General features: G+C 49.0%; 1 protein-coding gene and 1 long non-coding RNA gene across 5 annotated transcripts in view; one reads left to right on the forward strand and one right to left on the reverse strand.

The window, feature by feature from the left end:
* LOC308623989 overlaps positions 1 to 10835 on the forward strand; it is a 39113-nt gene extending 28278 nt beyond the window's left edge. Inside the window, exons 4-5 of the long non-coding RNA XR_014016910.1 lie at positions 8445 to 8538; positions 9810 to 10835. This is a non-coding gene — a long non-coding RNA (uncharacterized lncRNA). The remainder of the gene's footprint in view (positions 1 to 8444; positions 8539 to 9809) is intronic.
* Positions 3014 to 24429, reverse strand: PRXL2A (peroxiredoxin like 2A). 4 transcript variants are annotated; one of them, XM_081246783.1, is made up of 6 exons: positions 24299 to 24429; positions 13266 to 13428; positions 10843 to 10934; positions 7579 to 7719; positions 6811 to 6975; positions 3014 to 3949 (listed from the first exon to the last, which is right to left on the reverse strand). In XM_081246783.1, the coding sequence occupies exons 2-6, from the start codon at positions 13408 to 13410 to the stop codon at positions 3836 to 3838; spliced, it is 657 nt and encodes a 218-aa protein (XP_081102909.1). In that variant the 5' UTR covers positions 13411 to 13428; positions 24299 to 24429; the 3' UTR covers positions 3014 to 3835. The 4 variants fall into 4 exon arrangements, with proteins under 4 accessions (XP_081102909.1, XP_081102906.1, XP_081102908.1 ...); XM_081246780.1 differs by having other exon boundaries at positions 13266 to 13445; positions 24299 to 24415; XM_081246782.1 differs by having other exon boundaries at positions 24248 to 24337.
* Positions 24430 to 25568: the final 1139 nt, after the last annotated feature.

Genomic DNA, 25568 nt, shown 5'->3' on the forward strand with positions numbered 1-25568 from the left:
CTTTTGAGAAATCAGTGTACTGGGGAAAGGAACACAGAATCAGGAAAACAAAACAGACCAGCCTCTCACCTGTTTTCCCATGCCGATTTACTTTTCCTCTGGTTACCTCTTGGTTCAGGGGCTTGATCCTATCTGAAATGACCTCTTTACACTGGCCACCTACCCAAATCTTCTCCACCTTGAAGGTTCAGCTCCAGCCCAGGCTCCCTCTACATCCATGTCCATACCATCCCTGACCCTTGCCATCCAAAGACTGTTTTCCAAAACTCATCAGAGATTACCAGGGGCAGCCTGGTTCTAGGTAATTTCTCTTAAGTTGTGAGCGCTGGTCTTCTAGACTTGATGCTAAGTTCTTTTAAGATGGTTCTCAACTTTGGTTGCATATTGGAATCACCCAGGAGCTTTAAGAAATGTTGTTGCCTGAGTCCCATCCCTGAGATTCTGATTTAATGGGCCCGGGTGTGTGGCTGGGACGTCAGAATTTTTTAAAACCCCCTCAGGTGATTCTACTGTGCATCCATTTTGAGAACCATCAGCTTTCCTACAAGGACTGTCTCTTGTATTCTCTCGGTAGTTTGAATTATTATGGATTCTCGATTAGTTTATAAAATAAAGAAAAGAGAACCTGCTAATGCTTGTCAAAGGCTAATCACAGCGATCAGTCCCCCAACCTGCTTTCTGTAATCTTCCACTACTCTGACTCTGCTCAAGCCCCCGCTTGTCTCCCCTCCCACTTCTTCATTTTCCCTTTAAAATTCCAGTCACCTTTGTACAGAGCCTGCCTGAATTCAGTTCTATATTGAGGGCTCTCCCCTAACTACAGGAGTTACCAAGTAAAATCTGTCTACACTGCCTTTAACTAGTGTTTGGCTTTTCTTTAACCATCTCCATTTAACAAGATCCTTAGGTGATCTGCATGTATATGAAAATTGGAGAAGCACTGTTTCATAATATTTATCATTCCCTAAATGACTTCTAATAAACATTCCTCAATTATAGACAGGAATTATTATGCCCATGAGAGATTAGGGTCAGAGCTTTGCTCAAAGTCACACAGTTAAACTAGAACTTGAACCCACCTCAGAACTCAGTCTGGTGCTCTTTCCATAATGCCATGCTAACTGGGGAAAGACACAATGTACGTAAAGACCCAGGAGTAAAACAGCTGGTGAAGGAGATCACAATAAGGCTCCTCTCTAAACATCCATTGCAGCAATGTCCTTGCAGGTTCTGCTCTTCTTTGGTTGCAGGAGAACTGTTTCAGAATCAAGTGTCTTCTAGGCACCAAAGAATTCTCATCTGGGGGCTTCCCTGGTCGCTCAGTGGTTAAGAATCTGCCCGCTAATGCAGGGGACATGGGTTCGAGCCCTGGTCCGGGAAGATCCCACATGCCGCAGAACAACTAAGCCCATGTGTCACAACTACTGAGCCTGCATGCCTAGAGCCCGTGCTCTGCAACAAGAGAAGCCACCGCAATGAGAAGCCCACGCACTGCAACGAAGAGTAGCCCCTGCTCGCCACAACTAGAGAAAACCCGTGTGCAGCAACAAAACCAAACACGGCCAAAAATAATAAAATAAATAAATTTAAAAGAATTCTTATCTGGGTTATCCTATCAATAGCTGCAGTCCCAGAGATCACAGCTACTGGGGGCTGAGTCACTGTACTGACCCTCTTCAAGTACTAAAGAGCGCTGCCTCAACGTCTGCAGGAGCCCAGCACTTCAGGGGCCCCGCACATACCACATAGCCGCCACCACATGAAGTCAGACCCAGTCCTGGTCTTAGTCCTGAACTAGCTGCCCCTACTTACTGTACACTCAGTGTCGACACGCCTGCCTTCCCAGCTTTACCTCCAACCTCAGTCTTCATCTTTGCTTTCCTGGATAAAAACTGACTCCCCTCCTCCTGGCTGCTTTGGTTCCTTGGGTAAATACAATAGCTTCCCCTTATCTGTGGTTTTGCTTTCCACCCTTTCAGTTTCCCACAGTCAACTGCCCTCTGAAAACATTACATGGCAAATTCCAGAAAAAAACAATTTATAAGTTTTAAATCACACACCATTCTGAGTAGCATGATAAAATCTCGTGTTGTCCCACTCTGTCCTGCCTGGGATCCCCAGCCATCAACATCGTCTGCTGCTGACATCCAACCGCTGACATCCAACCACTGACATTGTCATGGCGCAGTAGTCCAGGATCACCTGAAGCAGACAATCCTCCCTCTGACTTAGTGTCAGAAGGTCAGTAGTAGTCTAACGCTACATCACAATGCCTATGTCATTCACCTCGCTTCATCTCAGCACATAATCATCTCACATCATAAGAAGAAGGATAAGTATGATAGATGTTTTGAAAGAGACCACAGTCACATAACTTTTATCACAGTATAGTGTTATAATTGTTCTATTTTATTATTAATTATTGTTAATCTCTTATTGTGTCTAATTTATAAATTAAAATAATAGGTATGTATGTATAGGAAAAAACACAGTACGCATAGTGTTCAATACCTTCCATGGTTTCAGGCATCCACAGGGAGTCTTGGAATATATACATATGAGGGGACCACTGTAGTCCTCTTCTCTGGACTCCCATCCCCGCCTTCCTACTCCTGGGCCAGTTTGGTGCCTTGAGCAGACTCCCTAGGGCAGAGCTTCCTTCAGGCTCTTGCTGACCTCATACTTACTCACATGACAAAATTTCAAAGATAACAAACTAATGAACTAAGTTACATTTCATCTTCTCTGTCCTTTTTCCTCCTCAGTCACCAAATTAGGCTAGAAAACCATCAATAGGAAAGCAGCTACCAGTTTTAAATGCCAAGTCATTCCTCTAGGAAAGTCAGCAAAATCACTAACGTGAATGACAGGATGAACCTTTCTGGGCATTTGGAAACCTCTTAGATCATTAGAACTAGAGGAACTCCTCCCCCGACCCTACCCCATACACATGCAGAATACTGATTTTTCATGTTCAGTGTCTTTGGCACCACTGATTTAATAAATTCAGCCGTTATTATGGTAAATATTTTTATTGTTAGTTTTGTCAGAAATATTTGTATATATGGGCAATTTCTGATGCCTAATTTTATTAGAGCCTAATTTTATTGATCATTTCTTCTAGAAAATCAAATCTCCAAGATTAGAATGGAAGACAATGAAAAAATAGATTTCACTTTATAGTTTACCTTTATCAAGCCATCCAAAGCACATCAGTTCTTTTATACGAGCATTACTTTAACATAATATAATAAATCATAACAGACCAATGAACTAAGTTACATTTCATCTTCTCTGTCCTTTTTCCTCCTCAGTCACCAAATTAGGCTAGAAAACCATCAATAGGAAAGCAGCTACCAATTTTAAATGCCAAGTCATTCCTCTAGGAAAGACAGTAAAATCACTAACATGAATGAATCACTAACATGAATCATTCATTGAAAACACAAGCCAGAACCTTATACCGTTAATCTTCAAGTCAATCACCAACTTTTCTTAGGTTTTTAAAGACAGGAAAATGAAAATCATTTCAAATAACAGCACTCAAACACCATATATGTTTGTAATGAGGTGTAGCAGTCAACTTTAAGCCTCAGATTTTCCAGGTTTTAGCTGAAATAAGCCTTATTAATTAGATTTTTATCAGTCTTGTTTGGGGGTTATTTTGCCTTATTAGGCCTAAACAGAGTACAATATTAAAATATGTTAATTGTCTATACGGAGAATATGGCATAAATGGGTTTCTAACTCCTTAGGGGCAGCAGTGGAAACACAACACATCCCATGAACACAGGTGAGAGCCCTAGTTATCCCTGAGCTGGGCAGTTTCACACAATCATTTTTTCTCTGAGGCTGAAGTCTGTGGTTTGATCTTCCTAGCAGCTTCCAGAACAGAAGTTAGGTTTACTTTGTCTCCAAATTCTTTTTCTCGGTGCTCCAGAAGAATGCCCTGAAAGGAAACAAGAGGGTACATCAGTCCTCACTCTGAGTCATTCATTCATGAGACAGACACTGAGCGCCAGCTGTCCATCAAGGCCCTTGCTTGGGCAGCAAGGAACAGAGATCCGAATCGGTCCCGGCTCTGCCCTTGAAGAGTTCAGTCTTTTGGGGAAGGTAGGTCAGGGGAGGCTCCCTCGCAATATTTGGACTGTACGAGCAGCACTTTGGGAGCAGGAGTCAGGAGTGATTAATATAACAGGGCGATCAAAGAAGGCTTCACAGGTGATAAAGCATGTCTACAGGTAGAGATGCACGTAAAAGAACATTCCAGGCAGAAAGAACAGAATGAGCTTGCACAGAAAAGCCTGGAGTTGTGGAAGTAGAGCTCAGAGGTCAGACCTTGACAGGCACTAAGTGAACACCTGAAAAGGGAGACGCTATCGTTAGTTTTCCTACGAAACTGGAGGCCACTCACTTCTGATACCATGAAGCAAAATGCACTAAGACATACTACACCCCAAAATACCCCAGAAGTTGTAAAAAAGATAAAATGTGTTTGAGATCAGCATCAAGGAATCCTTGTTAAAGGGTTCTTTGATAGGTGACAAATTAAACTCAAATTGAATTTAAAAAATAAACACCTATAAACATGTTCTTTGTACCATTATTTATAAAGACTTTAAAAAAAAAAAAGTGCCACCACACTGTGGTGACTACAAGGAAGCAGATCAGGAAAGTATATTTACTCTCTCATTAGCGCAGTTTGCAGACCTTAAAAACACTGATATGATGACATGGGGAAATGTTCATGACACGCTGTTAAATGAAAAAAGAACATCTAGTTTAGTAAGGTACCGTTTTCTAAAAAAAAAAAAAAAAAAAAAGGCCTGTCAGCTCAGCTCTGTCCTAAGAGGTTGCCCCTGGTAGCTGAGCTTATAGAATGGCTCTCCCCACCTTCTGCGTTTTCAAATTTCCTGTGTTGAAAACACACTGCTTCTTTAAAGTTAAGTATGCTTTAAAGATTATTATTACAAAGTAAATCCCTACTGAGTGGCACCTGGCACAGTGGGACTGCAAAAACTCTGCTCTCAAGAGCAGAGTTACACGGAGGTAAGCCCTGAGGCCAGGCCAGCCTGGTCAGCCTTCCACCAGGAAGGAGGAAGGCAGGAGCTCTGGGGAGCACCAACAAAGTCAAACAACACCCCAGGAGCGAGCCAGCCAGGCTTGGGCAGCCCGTGAGCACCAGGTGAGTCACTGCCAGGCAAGAGGAGGCTGGCAGGTGAGCCAAGCCCTTCCCTGGGGGCTGTGGAAAGGCAGAGCTAGGAAGGGGAAGGAATCCCAGGGGCCCGGAGTGGAAAGAGGCTGAGGGATCCTGAGGAAGTGGCCTGCCCAAGTGCAAGGGTACCTGGAAGGGGTCTTTGGGAACCACCTCCAAAGAGGGGCTATGGGCAAGGGAAGGGCAGGGTCTCTGGAGCAGGACAGATCAGAGTTCTTGAGTTTCATTTCCTTTGCACCACATACTAGCCGCATATCTTTGACTGAGTTATTTCATAGGCCCATTTCCTTACATGTAGATGGGAATAAGAATACCGACCATCCCAGATTGGTTGCAGAGAAGACACGAGATCATGTATATGAGCACCTGGCACAAGGCAGGCACTCACTGGCAGCCGTTATCACTAAGACATTTTGATACATTACCAGAACGTTAGCAAACAGGTTTATATCAGACACCAATTCATGCTAGATTCTCACACAGACAAACAACTGCAGATACCAAAGTTTAAAAGGAAGAGATTCGAAATATAGCTTAAAAGTGAAGGCTTTCTAGTTCCACTAGCTTTCCTCCCCAACCGGGGAAAGTATGCAGTTATCAATGTTAGTGGTGAGTTTCACCATGCGGACCAACCCTGTCTTCTTTTTTTTTGGCTGCACCATGCGGCTTTTGGGATCTTAGTTCCCTGACCAGGGATCGAACCCGTTCCCCCTGCAGTGGAAGCATCGAGTCCTAACCACTGGACCGCCAGGGAATTCCAACCCTGTCTTTTTACAGACAAGCTCAAGTGTTAATGTCATGTCCAAAGTTGGTGAGACGGGCCTAGAAATCAGACCACTGGGTCTTCCTGCCAGGCCCTTGAGCCTGCACTCACTGTACCCTGTCCTTTCTCTGTGCCCACCCGGCCTCTGCTGGCACTGCCCTGAGCCTGATGTGGAGCATCCACCCATCTACCTCCTGAGCCCACAGAGACCTCATCTCTCCACACCTTCCCTTAAGCCCCTGTGCTGACTCTGGATCCCCACAGCCAGGGCCTGAAATAGAGTGTGCAGAGAAGCCTGCCACCCCTCCAGAGACAGCCAGGCCACCAGGACCCCCGCAGGGAAAGAACCACCCCCTGCAGCTCCCTGCTGCTCCCCCAACGAGGTCTCTTTCCATTCCTTCTCTTCTCTCTTCACTTTTCTCTACTGACCATCCTCGATGACAGGGAGCACTGCAAGGGAGTAAATTCTTCACAGAACAAAGACCCTGCTTTTGTTCTAGTGTAGAAAACAGAACTTGACATCAGGAGACCCGGGTCCAGGCTCCTGAAGTGCCACTGAGGAGCCGTCCTCACTCGCCCCCTCACAAGTTATTTACCTGCAAGACTCAGACTCTGTCGTGATGTTACTGTGTGACGAGGGAGGGGGTCATGTGTGAGGTGCCGAGAGAGCAGGCGTGCAATAAACGATCATTTCCCTCCCTTCTCCTTCCTTGTGCTCCCTGGCTTTCCGGAAGGAAGGCTGGGAGACTCCGAGTAGGGAAAGCCACCCTCCCACCCGACACATCGGGGTCTCATGCTCACAGACCCACGAGTAAACACACTAGCAATTTACCTGCTTTCCTGGTCCCACCACAAAAACTCCCCCAAGGATGAAGCCCTCGCCTTCCAGGTTTCCAGAAAAGCCTCCACTCCGGGCCCGGAAGAAGTTGTACCAGACACCCAGACGGACAAATCCCATGAACATCATCTTCCGCCTTTCCGGACCATAGAACTTCTTCTGTAGGTGCGAGGAAGACAGACCCCATATGAGTAGCCCATATGCCTGCCTTCCCCAGGGAGGAAAGTTCCCAGCAGGGCATCTGTTTTCAAAGACCCAAAGGCTGCTGGTTCCTGTCCTCCACCACCCGACACACACAGCTGCCACCCAGGAGCGCTCTCAACTGCCCGAGCTAAACAGAACCCTGCGGCCTGCCACCCTGACTCTAATCTATTGCTATGGACGTACAGGGTTCTTGGGCCTGACAGAGTGATAACAGTCCTACATTCTGCAGAGGTTAGTAGAGGGGAAAGAACTATGGCTACAATGAATTAAGGGACAGGGGCTTGTGCTGAGCAACCCCCTGCAGTGCGGGGGAAACCGGTGGAGCTTTCAGCTATTTTCAAGGCTCCCATTCCCAGGTCACAAGTCAGGAAGGGCTCAAGTAATAACTGAAGGACAGCTCTTAAGTTTTTTTCACTCATGTTCTGCTCAGAGGGTTGGGGGCAGCTGAAAGGGAGGCTGACTCCAACTCCTGTCCAGATATGCTTTGGGCCACCGAACTCTCCACGCACGAGTGCAATCCCCAGCGGTCTGTGTCCGACAGGCTCACAGCACATGTACCTTTTCATCCAAGAAGATTTCTCCTTTGAAATAAGGCTGGAAGTCCTTCACTTCAGTCTTGACCTGCTCCTTTACCACTGCGTAGAGGGGGATGCCCAGCTCGTCCAACTTGGGCTTCAGGGAGGACAGGTCTGCAGCCTCCTGCAGAAGACAGGAAAGGTCAGGGGCATGAACTCTCAGGGCTCTGCAGCCAACCAACACCCTCTTTTGTACAGGCCCAGAGCATGGCTGGCACCGAATGCAGAAGAACAAAGGCAACAAAATGCCAAGAACAATTAAGGCCTGTGTAGACCAGCAAAAGACTGTCCCAGCTGGGCACGAGGCCTCAGGATAGAGTGTCAGGTCCCCTCCTCAGCCCAGGCTCCTGTCCTGTCCATGGAGGGAAGAAGAGGCTAGGCTCCTGTTACGGGTGTCCTAACCATGGCCTGGGGAGCATCTGATGACTAAGAGCTTGCACCCAAACTCAGTCCTCCACTCCTAGCCACAGTGCTTCTCTCCTAATCTCCCAGCCCCTCCACTGCACTAGAACAAACTAGCACAAGGGCCTAGCAGTCGATCTCCATGTAGGCCATGTGAATAGCTGCCTCCACACCTCTGCTCAGCTGGCCCCCCTCTCATTGCAATAACCTTCCTTCTTTCTCCAGCTCGAATCCTACCCTCTAGAAAAGGATCCCTCTTCTAAAAAGTTCTCGCTGGCTAGCGCAGCCTGGAGTAAAGGCCTGATTCTCTGTGTATATCTAATCTTTCCTGCTTGGCGACTTTTTCTGTACTGAGTCCACTGGGTTCCACTAAGTTGAGCTTTGTCCCTTAAGTTCCCCAATGTGTCTCAGAGTCAGAAACTGCCTTCCATTTCTTGTATCCCTCAGTGCCTAGCACATGGCTGGATATGCAGAACGTACTAGGTAGCAGGAGGAAAGATTCCAGGTGAAGGTGGACAATGGGGAGACTGCAGCTGAGCTGGTAAGTATGGACGTCCCTGATTCTCAGGAACTGTGGGCTAGATGAAAAGATGAAACTCACACATCAGGGTAGAGCTTCGATGTTAAGAACAAACTCCTTTTTCACATTTGGTGTCAGAATGAAAGGAACAGCAGGAAATCCTATCAGAAGCAGCCTACTTGCCTCCAATACATTGCTATATGGTGGCAACTGCATTTAATTTTTCATTTATTTTCTAGAACAACAACAAAAGGATAGCTAATGAAGCAGAATTCATTACAATGCATTTGTCAAGAGGTTCAGTGAGTGGCAAACTCTGCCCAAGAGCAGAGAGGACTATAGGTCTGATGTGGTCAGAGACCACCTGTGTGTGAGAGTAAAGGTTTTACTCACTTTCCCTGGGCTTTACTCAGAAAAAGTGTGAAGTGGAAACTGAGTCACATGCCTCCCCCCTCAAAATAACTTTGCCTGCCATCCAACCATCCTTTTAGAAACATAAGTTTTCCATAAAATGCTCTACCAGGGTACAGACCAGAGCCCAGATAAACAGGTTGTAATTAGAGCAGTTGCTCCTGGAACCTTGGGGTTTAGCTGGCCTTGAGAAATCAAGTCATAACAGGCTTCCATGTTGGTATCTGGAGGCATCAGAGATTGGACTCCAAAGCCCTGAGTTTAAATGTCACCTCCTGTGGTAGGCAGAATAATACCTTCTAAGGATGGATGTCCACATCGTAATCCCAGGAACCCGTGAATATGTTTTGTTACGTGGGAAGGGGGAATTAAGGCAGCAGATGAAATTTAGATTGCTAATCAGGTGATCTTAAAGGAGATTATCCTGTTTTATCTGGGTGGTCCCAATGTGGAATCACTAAGGTCCTTAAATGTGGGAGAGGAAAGCAGAAGAGTCAGTGTCATAGTGACACAATGTAAGAAAGACTTGGCCAGCTATTGCTGGCTTTAAGAATGGAGGAAGGGGGCACGAGCCAAGGAATGCAGATGGCCTCTAGAAGCTGGAAAAGACACAGAAACTATTTATCCCCTGGAGCCTCCAGAAGCATTACAGCCCTGCTGATACCTTTATTTTAGCTCAGTGAGACCCATTTCAGAATTCTGACCGTTAGAACTGTAAGAAAATGAATCTGTGTTATTTAAAGCCACTGAGTATGTGATCATGTGTTACAGCAGCAATAGGAAATTAATACACCCCCTACAGCAGTATGACATTGTCACTACCTCTGTACCTCAATTTCCTCCTCTGTAAAATGAGAATAACAGCAAGTTGTATTTTCCAGGGATGCAGTGGGGAACCAACGAGGTACCGGTGGAAAGTGCCCTGAATGTATAGTACGATAGTGCACCATGTAATGTAGGCAGATTCTCAGCCAGCCCAACCACACAAGCAGGGGAGAGCTCTGCAAAGCTGAAAGGAAATGCCTCAGGATGAGAGAGGACAACCAGGGGAAGGAGGATGGCAACTAGGACAGGACCAAGGCCATGACCTGAAAAGCAAAGTTTTCTCAAGAGCTGGAGTACTGTCGTTCCCAGTTCTCCCCCAAGCCAAGCCGTGAACCTCAGAACCTGGGTCTTCTATCACTGACTGTATGACCATGGATAGGTCAACAAACCACTCTTATCCTCAGTTTACCTATGTGTAAAGTGACAAGGCTGGACCCTGCCTTCCCTTGACAAGCTTCCTCACTTACTGAACAGACGCGATGGCCTCCCTTTGAGGGGCCAACCCGGAGACCTCCCAGTCAGTGAGCCCCAAATTGCACCAAACTCTCTTGCCCACTGCACCCACACTATCGGCATGACCCAAATCCCCTGGGCTTCAGATCCAACGCTGAGAGCACGGAGAGGCAGCAGAGTCACCACGTGCGGCTCTCAGCCGTCCAGCAGGAACACCGGGGGCTCCCCAGGAAGAGGCACACAGCCAGGTCCATCCTAAAGGTGTGACCCTGTGCTTCCCCGGCTGCTGTAGCTGCACCACCGGTGAGGCTGCCCAGGCCTGTACCAGTAACGATCCAGGCACCTCAGTTCAGTAAGCAAACCCCTGTGCTGAGAATCAGGAACATGCAATTGGACCTGGTCCAGGACACAGATACTACAAGAGTGAAAGGCCTTGGAATGCCAAAGGAAAGTCAAATATGTTGCTAATCCTAGGATATGGTGAGCTGTTAAATGAACAGAAACAGAGAATTAGGCAAAAAACAAAACAAACCTAGAGTAAATAACATAATGGGCCACTGTTGGTCCTGGCTGGAAATGCCCCGGTCCCCACTTGCTAGGATCCCTTCCTCCGAACAGATCCTCAAATGCACTCACCTCTCGACAGAGGAAACAGCCTGGCCTCCGCACAGCCATAATCACAGCTCCATTATTTTCCCAGAGCGTCTTTGCTTTAAAAGTCATTGGTTCTGAGGAGAAGAAAAGGGAATTCAGTATCACTTCCGCTCAGCCGGGCCCCAACCTCTAAGCACCTCATAAACAGCACCAGGCCAAACAGAGGACCTGCAAAAGTATTTCACATGTGGGAAAAAGCAAACAGGAAACACGGATAGGGAATATTCATCTTTCCAAGGAAAATGAATCCAGTGTAAGGGTCCTACTATATCACCAGAAGGCCCCTCCCCCATAAAAATCTAGTTGCAAACTTGAACATCCCAAACTGGAACATTTCTGGAAAAATAGCATATTCCTTTGCTGGTCTCAATGGACCTTGTAACAATCCTTTAGGGCAGATACATGGCCAAAACCTGAACGAAATCTTGCACTTTGGCCAAGAAAACCCCAACTCTTAAAAAAGTATTTGAAGAAATTAGGTCAAAAGAAATTAAAAACAAAAAAAAATTTAACCTAAATATGTTAACTGCAACGTTATCCATAGGAGAGGGCAGAAGATGTCCAACAAGGAAATTCTCTGGGTAGCAGAGTAGTGTAGCTCAAGCCCGGCTCCAGTCACACTGAGTCCGCATCCAGGTGTGACCCGGGGCAGGCTATATCTCCTCCCTGAACCTCCATTTCCCCGTTTGTAAATGCAGATGCCTAGCAGCTCCACTTTGGGCCACAGGGAGTATTAAAAGATGGATATAAAAGTGCTCTCCAGGTAATACAGAGTTAGTGAGGGCTCAATAAGTACTATCCCTTATTATTTTAGCATTTCTCAGAGGAATCCATGTCCCTGTGGGATGTTATATAGGAAAAAAAGAAGGTGGGAGGGGGTTGAAATCAAATGACACTGGGAAACTCTGGGTCGAACACAGCTAAATAGGACTGTGCAGGGCTTCTTAGTCCCTTACTGAGGTGACCTACATCATAAATCTGCAGTCACATTTCCTGCCTTCCCTTGACAAGCTTCCTCACTTAGTGAACAGACGCGATGGCCTCCCTTTGAGGGGCCAACCCGGAGACCTCCCAGTAAGTGAGCCCCAAATTGCACTAAACTCATGCCCACTGCACCCACACTATCGGCATGACCCAAATCCCCTGGGCTTCAGACCCAACGCCAAGAGCACGGAGAGGCAGCAGAGTCACCACGTGCGGCTCTCAGCCGTCCAGCAGGGACACCGGGGGCTCCCCAGGAAGAGGCACACAGGCAGGTCCATTCTAAAGGTGCGGCGCTGTGCTTCCCCGGGTGCTGTAGCTGCACCACAGGCGAGGCTGCCCATGCCTGTACCAGTAACGATCAAGGCACCTCATTTCAGTAAGCAAACCCCTGTGCTGAGAACCAGGAACATGCAATTGGACATAGGGTTTCTCAAATTTATTGGACTCAGGAGCTCCTGTTTTTGAAGATCCAGGAGCCTGGAATTCCTCATAACACACTCTGGAAGGGTTGGTTGAGTAAACAGTGGTACAATATTACTAAATATTATGGAACGATTATCATTATATTTAGAGAGACAACGTGAGAAAATGAAAAATGCTTTTGGTAAGAATAAACTAATACTCAGCCATAAAAAGAAACGAAACTGAGTTATTTGTAGTGAGGTAGATGGACCTACAGTCTGTCATACAGAGTGAAGCAAGTCAGAAAGAGAAAAACACCACGTGCTAACACATATATATGGAATCTAAAAAAAAAAAAAAGGTTCTGAAAAACCTAGCAGCAGGACAGGAATAAAGATGCAGACGTAGAGAATGGACTTGAGGATATGGGGAGGGGTAAGGGTAAGCTGGGACAAAGTGAGAGAGTGGCATGGACATATACACTACCAAACGTAAAACAGATGGCTAGTGGGAAGCAGCCACATAGCACAGGGAGATCAGCTCGGTGCTTTGTGACCACCTAGAGGGGTGGGATAGGGAGGGTGGGAGGGAGGGGATATGGGGATATATGTGTACATATAGCTGATTCACTTTGTTATACAGCAGAAACTAACACACCATTGTAAAGCAGCTATACTCCAATAAAGGTGTTTAAAAAAAAAGAAATAGATTTTATCTCTTAAAAAAAAGAAAAGAAAAAGCTAAAATGTAAAAGATCAATGTACAAGTACACCAAGATCATAACTACATATTATTATGTGTACACCTGGAAAAATATGTGTGAAAATAAAAAAGATTATTGTGTTAGGGTAATGGAATCATCAGTAATTTTTAAAGTGTTACTAAATTTTTCCTAATGTTATATTGCCTTTTCAATTAAAAAAAAAAAAAAAAAGAACTACTTCAGAGAGAAAAAAACTAAGTAAGCCTGCATCCCAGCATCTTGGAAAAGTACTGACACCAGCGGAGTCACTGCTTACCCTTCTCCAGTGTTTTCAGGTCTATATCCTCCAGATACTCCAGCGTGGCTTTCTGGGGCTTGGGCAGAAATACGTCTGTGTTGGCCAGGAGCAGTGCCAAGGCAGCAGCCCCTATGGCCCCCGCACCAATGGACCACATTCCCATGGTGAAGAAACTTGGATCCTGGAGGAAAGACATTTCTGGGGATTGAGAGAAAGGAAGAAGACGTTACTGCTCCCACAGGACAGCCGGAATCTGATCTCCCGGACAAGGCTCTGGCTGGGCAGCCAATCAGGGGGCCAGAGGCAAAGGGAGGAGAAGCAGCAGTGTCAGAGATGGGACTGGACAAGGGCTGCTAACCGAGCCCCTGCCCACCTGCCGCTACAGGAGCCTGGGAATACGACAGACACGTGGAGGGTCCTGCCCCAGGGAGCTCACTAGTGGGTCAGCAGCCACGACAGAGGCGACAGCCTCTCTTGCTGCTCCCTCTCCGTTGCACAAGGCTGTGGCCTCCCAGCTAGGTGGCGCTCCTCCAGGCTGTGTCACTGCCCTCCTCATCAATGTCTGCTCTCTTCCCTCACAGTCCAGGAGTGGCAGCTCCCACCTCCCTGGGGAGGCAGAAGCCTCTCTGTGTGATTAGATCACTTAGAGACCAATCACCCTGTTGTAACCCTACCCTTCCTCCTCGCTGTGAATCCCTCAGACACAGAGACCAGGTCCTATTCATCCAGCCCCCAGACAGTGCCCAGCACGGCCTCACTCGAAGTAGGCAGGCAATCTCAGTACATTTCTCCAGCTGAGAATACCTTTATTCTCTACTCATTATAAAAATAAAACAGGCTCACGGTGAAAACAAAACACCAAAAAGGAAGCAATACATAAAATCACAGTTGACAAGAAAGCAAATACCCTCTCAACATCCACCACCTATTAAATTATACAGTTTAACAGAGATGGCCACTATTAGTCTGACATTTTTCCCCTGTGAACAGAATTATACAGACGTCTGTCCAGTGAACAGGTAGAGAAACTGAGAGAGAAGGCAACATGTAAGAAAGAGCACGGTGCTGGGGTGTCTGCTTCAGAGGACTGGGCAACAGACAGTCTGCATTGGGCAGGGGGCTCTGTAGTTGAAATGGAGGTCCAGGCAGGTCCTATAGCATCCGGCCTCCTCCCCAGCTCATGCTTGGGGGCCTCGCCAAGGCTTCCTCTAGTTGGGAAGCCTTGTGCTTCTGAGTGGGAGCTCCTGGAAGCAGCCCACCCCTGTAACCACAGCAAGTACCCCACCCAGCCTTCTTTTCTTGACAACCACTTACAATACCTATCTTTCCATCTGACCCTCTCGCCATCCTAGGATCTGACTTACGCCGGAGGCTTCCTCCCCAAGTACCTGCACAACTCTATGTGCTCGGATCACTGGGTACCGACCTGAGGTGTGTGTCTATGTGTATGTGTGTGTGTGGCCCACCTGACCTCATCCCACCTAACCAAAGGCTTAATTCTCCCCTGCAGGACTTGACTCAGGAGAGGACCTCTCCAAAGGATTAAGCAAAGGCCCAGAAATCCACATGTCACTGCCAAGGGAGGGGGCTGTGAGGGATCCACTGCCATGAGGTGGGGTTGGGAGTAACTTGGTGGTGATAACTTTGGGAAGAAAAGGGTAGGCCAGACTAGTGTTTAGGCCAGCCCGGGAAGTTCAGACTTGAGTTCAGAAATAAAAGGGAACTTTCAGACAGGGGATGTGGAGTGTGTACTGGGAATGACCAAATGAAAATAGCCTTTAAGAAAGAGGAATTTGGCATCTGTACACTAGGGGAGAGGAAAAAGAAGGGGACTCTGTGTGTGTTGGGGGGGGGCGGTGAGCTGGGAGAGAAGAGTTTCTTATAACCTCAAGATGTGCCCTCGTGCGCTGGCAGCATTGGCGTCGTGGAGAACTGCAGAATTTCCAGCCTTACCTCAAAACTAAAAAATCATAACCTGCATTTTCATCAGACACGGAAGGCAATTCACAGGCACATAAAAATTTCAGAAGCATTGTCTTGGAACAAAGAATTCAGGTTTTGTGGTTGGTTGGCCATAAGCCACAGAACAAAGTACAACAATGAGGGCAGGCTGGCCTTGGAGAGCTGGGCCTTCCTCAAGGGCCAGCTTCTGTTCCCTCAGCTCACTGTGTGAGGGCAGCCACGGAGGGCACAACTCCACGCCTCTGCCCAGAGTGTCCTTCCTCATTCGCTCTATTCTGCATGACTCAGACACCTCTTCCAGGGGTCTTCTTGGATGCTCTGCCCACCCCCGTCCCCCAAGAGGGGATTATTCACCCCCACCTGTGTCCAAATCACACCACGATCCTTCTGATTTGGAACTGTTTTCAAGTTTTCTCTCTTTTGACTCTTCCTCAGTTTATCTCTGAATTCCCCCGTGCCCAGCACAGGGCCTGTTTGTGGTCCACAGTGGGCTCTCCATAAATGTGTGCTAAAATGAATTCAGTAGGACTGAGTGATGAAAATGATGACTTATGGAGGACCGAAGCGCTTGGGCGAAGCAGGAAAGAACGTTCCACAGGCCAGCTTCCAGTTCTTTTATGTGTCAAAGTTACACATTACTGCATTATAGTTCACAGAACGATTAGGAGGAAAACCACAGCTCTCACCTGCCTGCTGTAAACAGGAGATTCCCCAGAGCCTGGAACAATTTCTGTACCTTGACGCACTTCCACAACCTCCCTGGACTGCTGACATGTGTATATGATGAAGGCCCACATGACACGGTCTCTGATCACAGATTTGCTAACATTTCTGCACCAGTTCCCAAAGGCCAGCTTACACCCACCCTCCAAAAGGACTCACTTCAATTCCTGGGACACATCAGAGCGTTGCAGGAAGTCCAGGGACCCTTCCAGTCAGCTCCACACCCTTCTAACACACCACTGGCTGTTTTTGAAGGCAAACAGGCTCCGGCTCCCCACTGCCCATCAACAGTCATCGAGCCTGTTTGCTCGCAAGCACAAGGGAATCAGACTCAAACAGACTCAACATTTATTTCCAAACATTTATTCAGCACTGACCTGTTTAATAAATGGCAGTTTGGGATGACATAAAACTAAATGATAAACAGTCCTCAAGGAGATACAGGCCTAGTACACAGATAACAGAAATTCAAGTGGAAAGGTATGAACACGGGGCTAAGGCAGTGCAGGGGTGAGAATCAGTTACGTCTGGTCTGGGCAGCCGTAGAAGCACCCAGAAGGAAATGGCTTTGGAGCGGGCATAGGATTCAGAGAGCAGGATGGAGCAGCTAGGCCAGGCTTGGGCTCAATAAGCCTGGGAAACAGTGGACTGGCTGGGGTGAACGTCCCAAAGGCGCCTGACACCCTACCTCAAGTTCACAAGCGGGAGCACAAGATGTGGGCTTCACAAGCCCCAGGAGCCTTGTTTAGCACCCCACCCCCGCCTCCAGCTGTGATCTGGAAAGCATACGCACAGAGTCACCCCTTTGGGGAGCTTGGCCCGGGACCTCAGGCCCCACAGCGCTAAGATGTGAGCATTATCAGCACCAGAGGTGAGAGGCTGGCCTCTCCATGCACATATACTCCCAGCGGGCCTCTAGCAGCTGCCTCTTCTGCCAGTGGGAAGCAGTGAAAACTGACTTCCAGAAACACCTAGAGAGTGTACAGATCCGGCCTCTCAGCCAAGCCCCCCTGAGCTGCAAGGCAATTCCCATCCCAACATGTCTTTGGAGCATGTGCCATGCAACTCGCTGGCTCTAAATCCTGCATCACAGCTATTCCCACCCACAAAAAAGGACTGGAAGTAGCAGGAAGCTTAATATCTACACGGAACAATGCATTTTCACATGGGCCTCTAAGGCTACTAACTGAGAGATAGGGAGGCCGGTAAACGAGCACTTACTTAGCGCCACCCGAAATGCGTGCCTTAATTTCACACAGTCGTATGATGCAGATAGTATCCTGTTATGCAGCTGACAACACTGAAGTTCAGAGAAGTTCAGTACCTTTTCCAGTGTCACAGAGCCAGCAGGACAGTGCTGCATCCTGGACCCAGATCACTAGGACCCCAAAGCCTGTAGTCTTTCTACTACACAGGCCTCCCCACACGTTCACTGGTGGGTTTCTGGAGGTCAAGGGGCATGATCCCTTTTGTCTTAAAGAGAATTTTAAATGATCAACCTATTTTTTTTTCAATCATCACATACAGTCAAACCATGTTTACTCTAAAGGAAATGTACTGTGTGACAGATGTCCCTTCTCTTTCCTCCCCTCTCTATCCCCTTCTGTTAAGGAAAGGGTCAGTTTCTCTGAAAGATAATAGCAAGGCTGTTTACAGAAGAGCCAACCACCACCTGACACAGCCGTAGTATTCGGTTCCCCACTGTGGCACTTATCTGATCTGGTGTCTCCCACAGAAGAACGTGAAGCGTGATAAGACCACAGACCAGCAACAGCTGGGGCGGCTCAGAGTGGCAGCGCTGGTCTGGGATAAGCGTCTCGGGGCAGGAGACCCGGCTGGGCTCCCTAGGCCCAGCTGGCTTGATCCCTCCCCTCAGCCTCATTTTCCTCAACTCCAAAATGAGGGCATTGGATGGGGTGAATGGCAAAGCTTCTAAAGCACCCAGTGACATCGTGGGATTCTATCAAAAACAGTTCACTTTGGAGCCTGCACATTCTCGGTTCCTCATCACAACTCTACCCCGCCCCACCCCCATTTCAATTTCCAGAGTGTTTCTTCCCCCCGCTGCCCAGAGCTTCACAAGGCACCTCCCCTCCCCCACACACGGTCCCTCATCCGCAACCGGGCACCAGGCACTCACCATCCGCAGTGCGCACACCCTGGCTTCTGCTGACCCACGAGGAGCAGGCAGCAGGGGAGGGCTGGAGGTGGGGCTCTGGAGTCCCGCCTATGGCCCTAAGCTCACTCCATTGGCAGGACCAGGCCACCCAGAAACCCTGGGGCTCCTTCAGCTGCTGACGGTCAATCTCCAGAAAACATCAATATGGACAGCTGCCAAGACCCCCTAGCCCTTCAAAACGCTGAGCAAATGTTGAGTCATTTGCAGTCACGCAGATTATAACATTTATCAAGCGCCAACAGACTCCCTTTCTGCTTTCCTGGGCAGGCTAATGAAGCAAAGCCCTTAATGTGGCCCTTAATGCAGCCCAGGGGTCACACTAACTGAAATCAAAGGAAGATGTCCCTTTCTCCCTGGCCGCTTGCATAACAAACAAGGCTGACTCCATAGTGGATCTATTCCTTTAGCTCTAACCCTTGTGCTCTGCAGCCTGTGCTTAGTCATGCTGGCTCTGCACCTTTGTAAAAGGATGTTTCCTAGAGCCTGAAATATACATGATAGCCCATTCTTGAGGCCTTGACCTTTAAAAAGTAGCAGAACTAAAAATAACAATTGTATTGTTGGAGGTTTATAGGAACACTGTGACCAGACCTACATGGACAGCTGCAAGGACAAAGGATTCCTGCACCAAGAAGTATGCAACCACCAGCCACCCGCCTGCCCTTTCAGTATAAAAGCAGCCTGAATTCTAACTCGGGTAAGATGGTTCTTTGGGACATGAGTCCATCACCTTCTCGGTCTGCTGGCTTTCCAAATAAAGTCGCTATTCCTTGCCCCAGCACCTCCTCTCCCGATTTACTGGCATGTCGTGTAGCGGGCAGTATGAGTTTAGACTTGGTAACACTTGTGCAGCCTGCTCCCTTGCCCTGTCCTCCACCCCACACCACTGGGGCCCCTTACCTGCTGTCTATTCTCTACCTCCCTCTGCCTTCCCTTCTTTTCCTGCCACTTCAAGACGCCTCTCAACCCACACTCCCTGCCTCAGTGACCTCACCTACAGCCGGCACTTCACCCACCACCTTGGTAGTGACTTCCAGGTTCCAAGTGCTGCTCCGGACTCAAAAGTTTCCACTCCAGGGTTCTACAGGTTATCTCTGTTGCATCATAACCAAAGCTGAGTCAGTTTCTCTTCCGGAGTTCTTTTTCCCTAGCTCAGTGAATGACACAAGCATGGAGCCAACTGCTCAAGCCAGAAACCGCGAGTTGCATTTTACTCTTTGTTCTCCCTCATTGTCCACATGAAATCAGTCAGGAAGTTCTGACCATCCTATGACATGGGTTCGCTACCCATCCTCTTCTCAGCCTTACTGCTGCTGTCCACGGCAAAGCCCGTTACTCTGTACCTGGCCTATCTCAGTAACTACAGAACTGAGCTTGGCTGGCTCCAGCCAGATCCCCTTCAGCTTATTCTCCGTGCTGTAGCCAGAGCGATTGTCACACTCCCTGGCCTGATCACGTCCTTCCCTTGCTTTCAGACCCTCACTAACTACAAACCTCTCAGCACGCCACCTGACAGCTCAGCTTCAGGCCACCATTCCGGCCTTACCCCTGGCCACTTCAGCACCCTCATCAGATCACCCAGTGTGTAAGGACTATAACATGTTTTGTTAGGCCTCTGCACTGTGGCTCGTGTTGTTTCCGTTACCCAGAATGCCCTCCCCGCCCATGCCAACTAGGGAAAGACCCAAGCACATGTAACACTTTCTCTCCGGGGCCTTTCCTGAAAGCCCCAACAACAGACTGTTCCCTCACCTCTGGTTAGATAGCAGGCATGTATGTGCAAACACACACACACCTTTGCACAGTGCACAAGCAGGTGGACTTAGTGAATTTAGTTATTTACATGTCTGTCTACACAGTATGGTGGAGCTATCTGAGGGCAGGGGCTGTTGTCCTATTCGTTCCTGCAAATTCAGCATTTAACACAAATCTTGGCAACTAGTAGGCATTAAATCTCTGAATGAAATGATCTGAATTTTACTCTTTAAACTCCACAGTGAGGCAGAGCTGAAACTAATTTGCAGCTGGTTTGGCCTTAAAGAAACACTCAAGCCTGGGGCTTAGGTGACCTTAGGTGGGTCCTACCTCCACTGCTCATCGGCAGGGTGATCTGACACAAGCTATGAAGACACTCTGGGCCCGGGTCTCCTCATCTGTACAGAGGAGGGAACTAGAAAATCTACAAGTTCATCTCAGTTCTGACATCCAAAGACTCTGAAGTACTGCGTGATTGCAACTCCAGGGTTCTGACGTCCAGAAAGCCACGGGGACACCTGCCACTACTGCCCTCCTGCTGGGTGTGTACAGTCTCACCCTCTGCTTCCTCAGGCCTCATTCTACCTGTTCAAAGAGCTGCCTCTGGGCAGGAACTGATAAAGTCTTACTAAAACAAAGTATCAGCACTGGGTGGGTTAATTCATGCCTGAAACAAGCAGAGACAACATCATATTCCAAACATTAAGGGTACACCTGCCCAGCCAAGCCCGAGCCAGGGAATCCTCCCTCGTCAGAATGAGCTGGCTTGAGGCAGACACAGGGCAGAAGGAAGAAAGGGGTCCTGAGGGAGACAAAAGAAACTAGGAGTGTACATGGGCTTCCTTGTCTCAAGCCCTCAGTGAACGAGGCTGGAAAGGATGCTTCATCTTCTTTTCTGTGCTCTCCTCTGTTCCTTCAGAGCTCTAGTTCAGCCCCTCCTTCACCGAGCAAAAGAAAAAACTAAGGCCCAGAGATGGGACCAGCTAGTCCCAGGTCACTTGCAGGGAGGACTGGTTAGTGGCTGTTCCGGGACTCAGGTCTCCCAACTCCTAGTCCATAGCCATCTATCCTGCATTGGACACTCCTGCATAGGCTGAAACAGTGTGGGATCAGAACCCAGGAAGAGGGCCTGCAGGTCTTCAAGTCTGCTCACTGGCCTGAAGAAGGCTGAAAGCAAAACTGCTCCCGGACAGAGCCTGGGAAATCAGGTGGCTAGAGAGAGAACTAATCTTTCCCAAGCCCAGTACTTTGTGAGCAGTTTATAATTCAAAGCCAAATGTTTGGGCTTCCCTGGTGGCACAGTGGTTGAGAGTCCGCCTGTCGATGCAGGGGACAAGGGTTCGTGCCCCGGTCTGGGACGATCCCACATGCCGCGGAGCAACTGGGTCCGTGAGCCATGTCCACTGAGCCTGCGCGTCCGGAGCCTGTGCTCCGCAACGGGAGAGGCCCACATACTGCAAAAAAAAAAAAAAAACCCCCCCAAAAAAAAAAAAAAAAACAAAGCCAAATGTTTTCTTAAGGGTCACGTTGCCCATTCTCAGCTGAGAAGCCACTCCATACCTCTCCTCCCCACAGTAACAAGGTCCTGTCAATTCTGGATAGACAGCCTTGAAAATGGCAATTTAGCAGCCTGGTGACACGGGCACCCAGGGCCCCATGAGCAGTAGGACATACACTCCCACCCACCCTTGTTGTCAAGCACCACGGAACTAGCCAGTTGCAAGGCGCTCTCACCTACTTGCCTCGGTCTCTGACTTCCTACTTTGCTCCTTGGGGTGACTGCTTAGCTCTTAAATGCCAGATTCAGAAAGTTCTGATCAGATGCTGAATGCAGACCAAGAGGACTGGGAAACATTGAATCACTGCCAGTGTGAGGAATATGAGGGCTGGAAGAGGTCTTTTCCTCTGATCAGCTACCCTGAGGCTATAGAGCCCACGCAAAATACCTGGCTATTCTGCCCCTTGCTTGCACAGCCTCCTGTCTGGGCTCAGTTATATGAGTGTGGGTGGAAGGCAAGGGAGATACCACAAAAGAAACGGATTCAGGACAAAAATCCTGGGTTCTCACTCTTTGATTATAAGAGGTCACCACGTCCCTCTGAACCTCAGTGTCTTCTTCTTAAAAGGCGCTTTGGGGCTGCCCTGTTGGCACGGCGGTTGAGAGTCCGCCTGCCAATGCAGGGGACACGGGTTCGTGCCCCAGTCCGGGAGGATCCCACATGCCGCGGAGCAGCTGGGCCCGTGAGCCATGGCCACTGAGCCTGCGCGTCCGGAGCCTGTGCTCCGCAACGGGAGAGGCCACAACAATGAGAGGCCCGTGTACCGCAAAAAAAAAAAACCGAGGGCACTTTGAAGGGTTGTTGGGAAGACTATATAAGAGCAATGAGGAACAAACTGTAAGGCAGCATTATCTTTTTCTTCTTTGCAGAGCTCAGATTCACTCATTCTCCTATGAGGGCAGGAGATTTGAAGCAGAACAGACACAAAACACTGAACAACTTCTTCAGCTGTGTCACTGCAGGCCTGCTTCCTGGGCGGAAGTTCTGGATCTGGAGGGAACCCTGGCTTTTCTCAGGCCCCTGTGGTCTAACTGCCACTCCACAATGCATACTCCATGCTGCCCTTTTGCAGACTGCCAGCACCAGAGAAGGCAAACGGCCCTGCCCAGTTGTAATCTCCCTGTGTCAGAGGCCACTGAGCTCAGGGGTGGGCTGGTTCCCGCAGTGTCTCCAGACAGTTCTTGCCACACATGCCTCAGCAGAAGGAGCTTTGGAGTGTCTCTGCTCAACATTTCACAAAAAGGCAAGTACCCAGCTGGCAGGAGAGCTGCCTTATTTCTGGGATACTAATAGATCCTGGGGCTTTGAGCCTCAGAATTCCAGTCCTCACCAAACTTTCCAAGCACCATTTAAGTGACAGAAGCAGATAAAATAAGAAATGTCTTCATACCCCTCAGGAACAACGCATAAGATGTCAAATAAATGGCATGTCCTTATAAAGAACAGCAAAACAGGAATGGCCACACCAAGAATAGCTCAAACCTAATTCAAATTCCTACAAGCTGTAAGAACCTGGACAAGGCACTGTTTTTGTATCAGTAAAACAGGAATGATTCCCAAATTACAAAATGTAATCTTCCACAGAGTTGTAAGAATCAAAGGATTAAATGTATACGTGGTGCTTTGTAAGCTACCTTACAAAGAGTGACATAATGTGAGGTGTAATTCTTACTCATTTCTAGATTAGTCAATGATTGCCCCTAAAATGTTTGTACATGAGATGGAGGGTTTCTGATGACCGGATATGTTCCAAGGAGACAGGGTTTCTGTTCTCCAGGACTGGGCTGGAGCAGAAGCATCGGAGACTATACAAGCTGGCTCCCGGACAATGCTTTGCTAAAGAAATCCCAAGTAATTATTTTCTGTTTTTAACCATCTGACAAGTTCAAAGGAAAATACATTAAAAAAAAAAAAAAAACTAAACTGAGGGTTAGAAAATTGGGTTGTGGAAAGAGCCTCGTGTGGTAAGGAAAAGAGGCCCAGAGTCAGCTGGGACTGGACCCCAAGCACGCTTCTGGCCCCCCGGGGGTGCTGCCTCCCCACGGCCCTGGCCAGGCTGGGCCTTAAACATCTTCTCCAGCTGCTTCAGCTCCGATCCCTGCAACAACCTCGAGGAGAGACTGTCCGATCATCAGTGCCTTGACTTTTCACTCCCAGACTTAAGCACAGTGTTTTAAAACATACGGCTGAGCTCTTTTCAAAAGAAGTTGCCAGGGGTTGTAACCCTTGGGTAAGGGAGGCAAAACAGGTGCCTCTGAGATGATGAAAAAAGCGAGAAATCGCGGCGCCATAAAACACAGGACCCTAAGCAGGCACAGAGCCCAAGACGACCAGGCTCTTGGCCTCCACCCGCACATCGCCCATCGCCAGCTGGTCGGCCGGCCACCCACAGGCAACCCCGCCGGCCCATCCCGGGCTCGGCCCCGCAGAACAGACGCGCCAGGACAAAGCCCCTTTCTCAGTTCTTTGTCCCAACAATCCAGGCAAGCCGGTGCCATCAGCCTCTCTCAAAGCCTGGGGGCGGGGAAGAGGGGGGTTTCTCGGCCGGTCAGATCAGCGCAGGGTCCCAGCCCGGGGTTTTCTGACCGCAAACGCTGGGTTTTTCCGCGGAGCGCGGGGCTCAGGGGCGGGAGGGGCGTCGTCCTCCGAGGGAGGTGGGGGCCGCCTCGAGACCCGCAGGTGTGGCCGCGCCCTGCCGGCTCTGAAGCAGCTTCCCGTGGGCTCCGAAGCCGACCGTGGGGCTCACCTAACCAGCCCCGCATCCGGCCAACCCGCGCGCGCCGACCTGCCTCGTTCGCCCCTCCCTGCCTCAGTTTCCTCACCTGCCTTCGCGGACGTCACGTGCCCCGCAGAGCCCTGCGCGCCGCACTTACCGCTCGTGCTCGCCTGCCGCCCGCCTCCTCTCGCGCCCGACGCCCGGTGGCTGGCGGATGGAACACTCCCCGGCCCCAGGGGTCCCAGGGGTGGCCCCAGCGCCTGCGCAGGTTCGCGCCTGCGTCTCCCCGCGCGCCACTCCCACATGACCCGCCCAGCCCCCCCTCCCCCCACCCCGTGGCTCAGTGCCAGCCCGGCTGTGGCGCTGTCGCCAGCTCGGAGCGCGCGTCCAACCCTATGCGGCTCTCAAGACCCGTTCGCATGCGGTCCCTGGTTCTCACAGCTCCAGCTGCTTTCAGTCCTTCACGAGTGGTGACCCTAGACTCCTGATTCATTGTCAGGGGCGCCTTCGGGAGCAAAAGGAGGCTTTCGACTGCCCTGCTGGGATCTGGAAGTCCTGTAGCCGAGGACAGTCCCCTTTCAGCGAGTTTTTGAGCAGTTATTTTTTCAAGGTTTTTTGGCATAGGGAGGGGGAATCTTTAGGACTGACACACTTTAGAAACAAATTCAGAATTGCCAGCCTCTGACCCCCATCCCACATCCTCTTTCGCCCCAAAATGCTGGCCATTGGACAGAGCGTGGTGAGTGGAGGCCTGGAGCACTGGCTACTGGGATGTTGGGTGACTTCACAGATTCTGAGGTCAGGGTCTAGTTTGACCCACATGGTTCTTCCACTCATTCATTTATTCCTCATATGTTAAGTGTCCACATTGTTTTATAAAAGTAGGCAGTTGAGAGAACACCTTTTCGGAGACAGGAAGACCTGATTCACAATACAACACTTAAAGTAACACTGGGACAACTGATCAGTCACAGGGCAGTGTGCAATGAAATAGCAAAGCAGGGCTGCCACACCCACTGGTCAGATGTAGCTGTCTGCCTGCAGTTTGGCCCCTGAGTTCACCTGGCACCGCCTACTGGTGTACAAAGTCCAAAGGGTTCCCTGTCACCTTCCCGACCTCGCACCCAGACTCCAAGCTCCTTGTAAGTTTATGGGCCATTTAAGAGATCTCTCCTTCACCAGATTGTGATTTCCTTTGTTCCATCTCTGGGAACCCAGAGCCTGGCCCAAGGCCAGCACGGAAGTATACAGGGGAAGTGCTGTGAAAGAGAGGCTGTTTCTAAATTGGAGGTGAGAGGAATCAGTTTGAGTGATCATGCAGCCTTCTTGCGGGAGTAGGTATTTGATTTGAAGGCCTGAAACTATTTGGTATAATTTGGTACAATGTGGGTGTAGTCATAAGAAGACAATTTACCCCCAGAGGGCCT

The sequence above is a fragment of the Mesoplodon bidens genome, assembly GCF_964165515.1.
Source record: "Mesoplodon bidens genome assembly, chromosome: 1".
NCBI lineage: Eukaryota > Metazoa > Chordata > Mammalia > Artiodactyla > Ziphiidae > Mesoplodon > Mesoplodon bidens.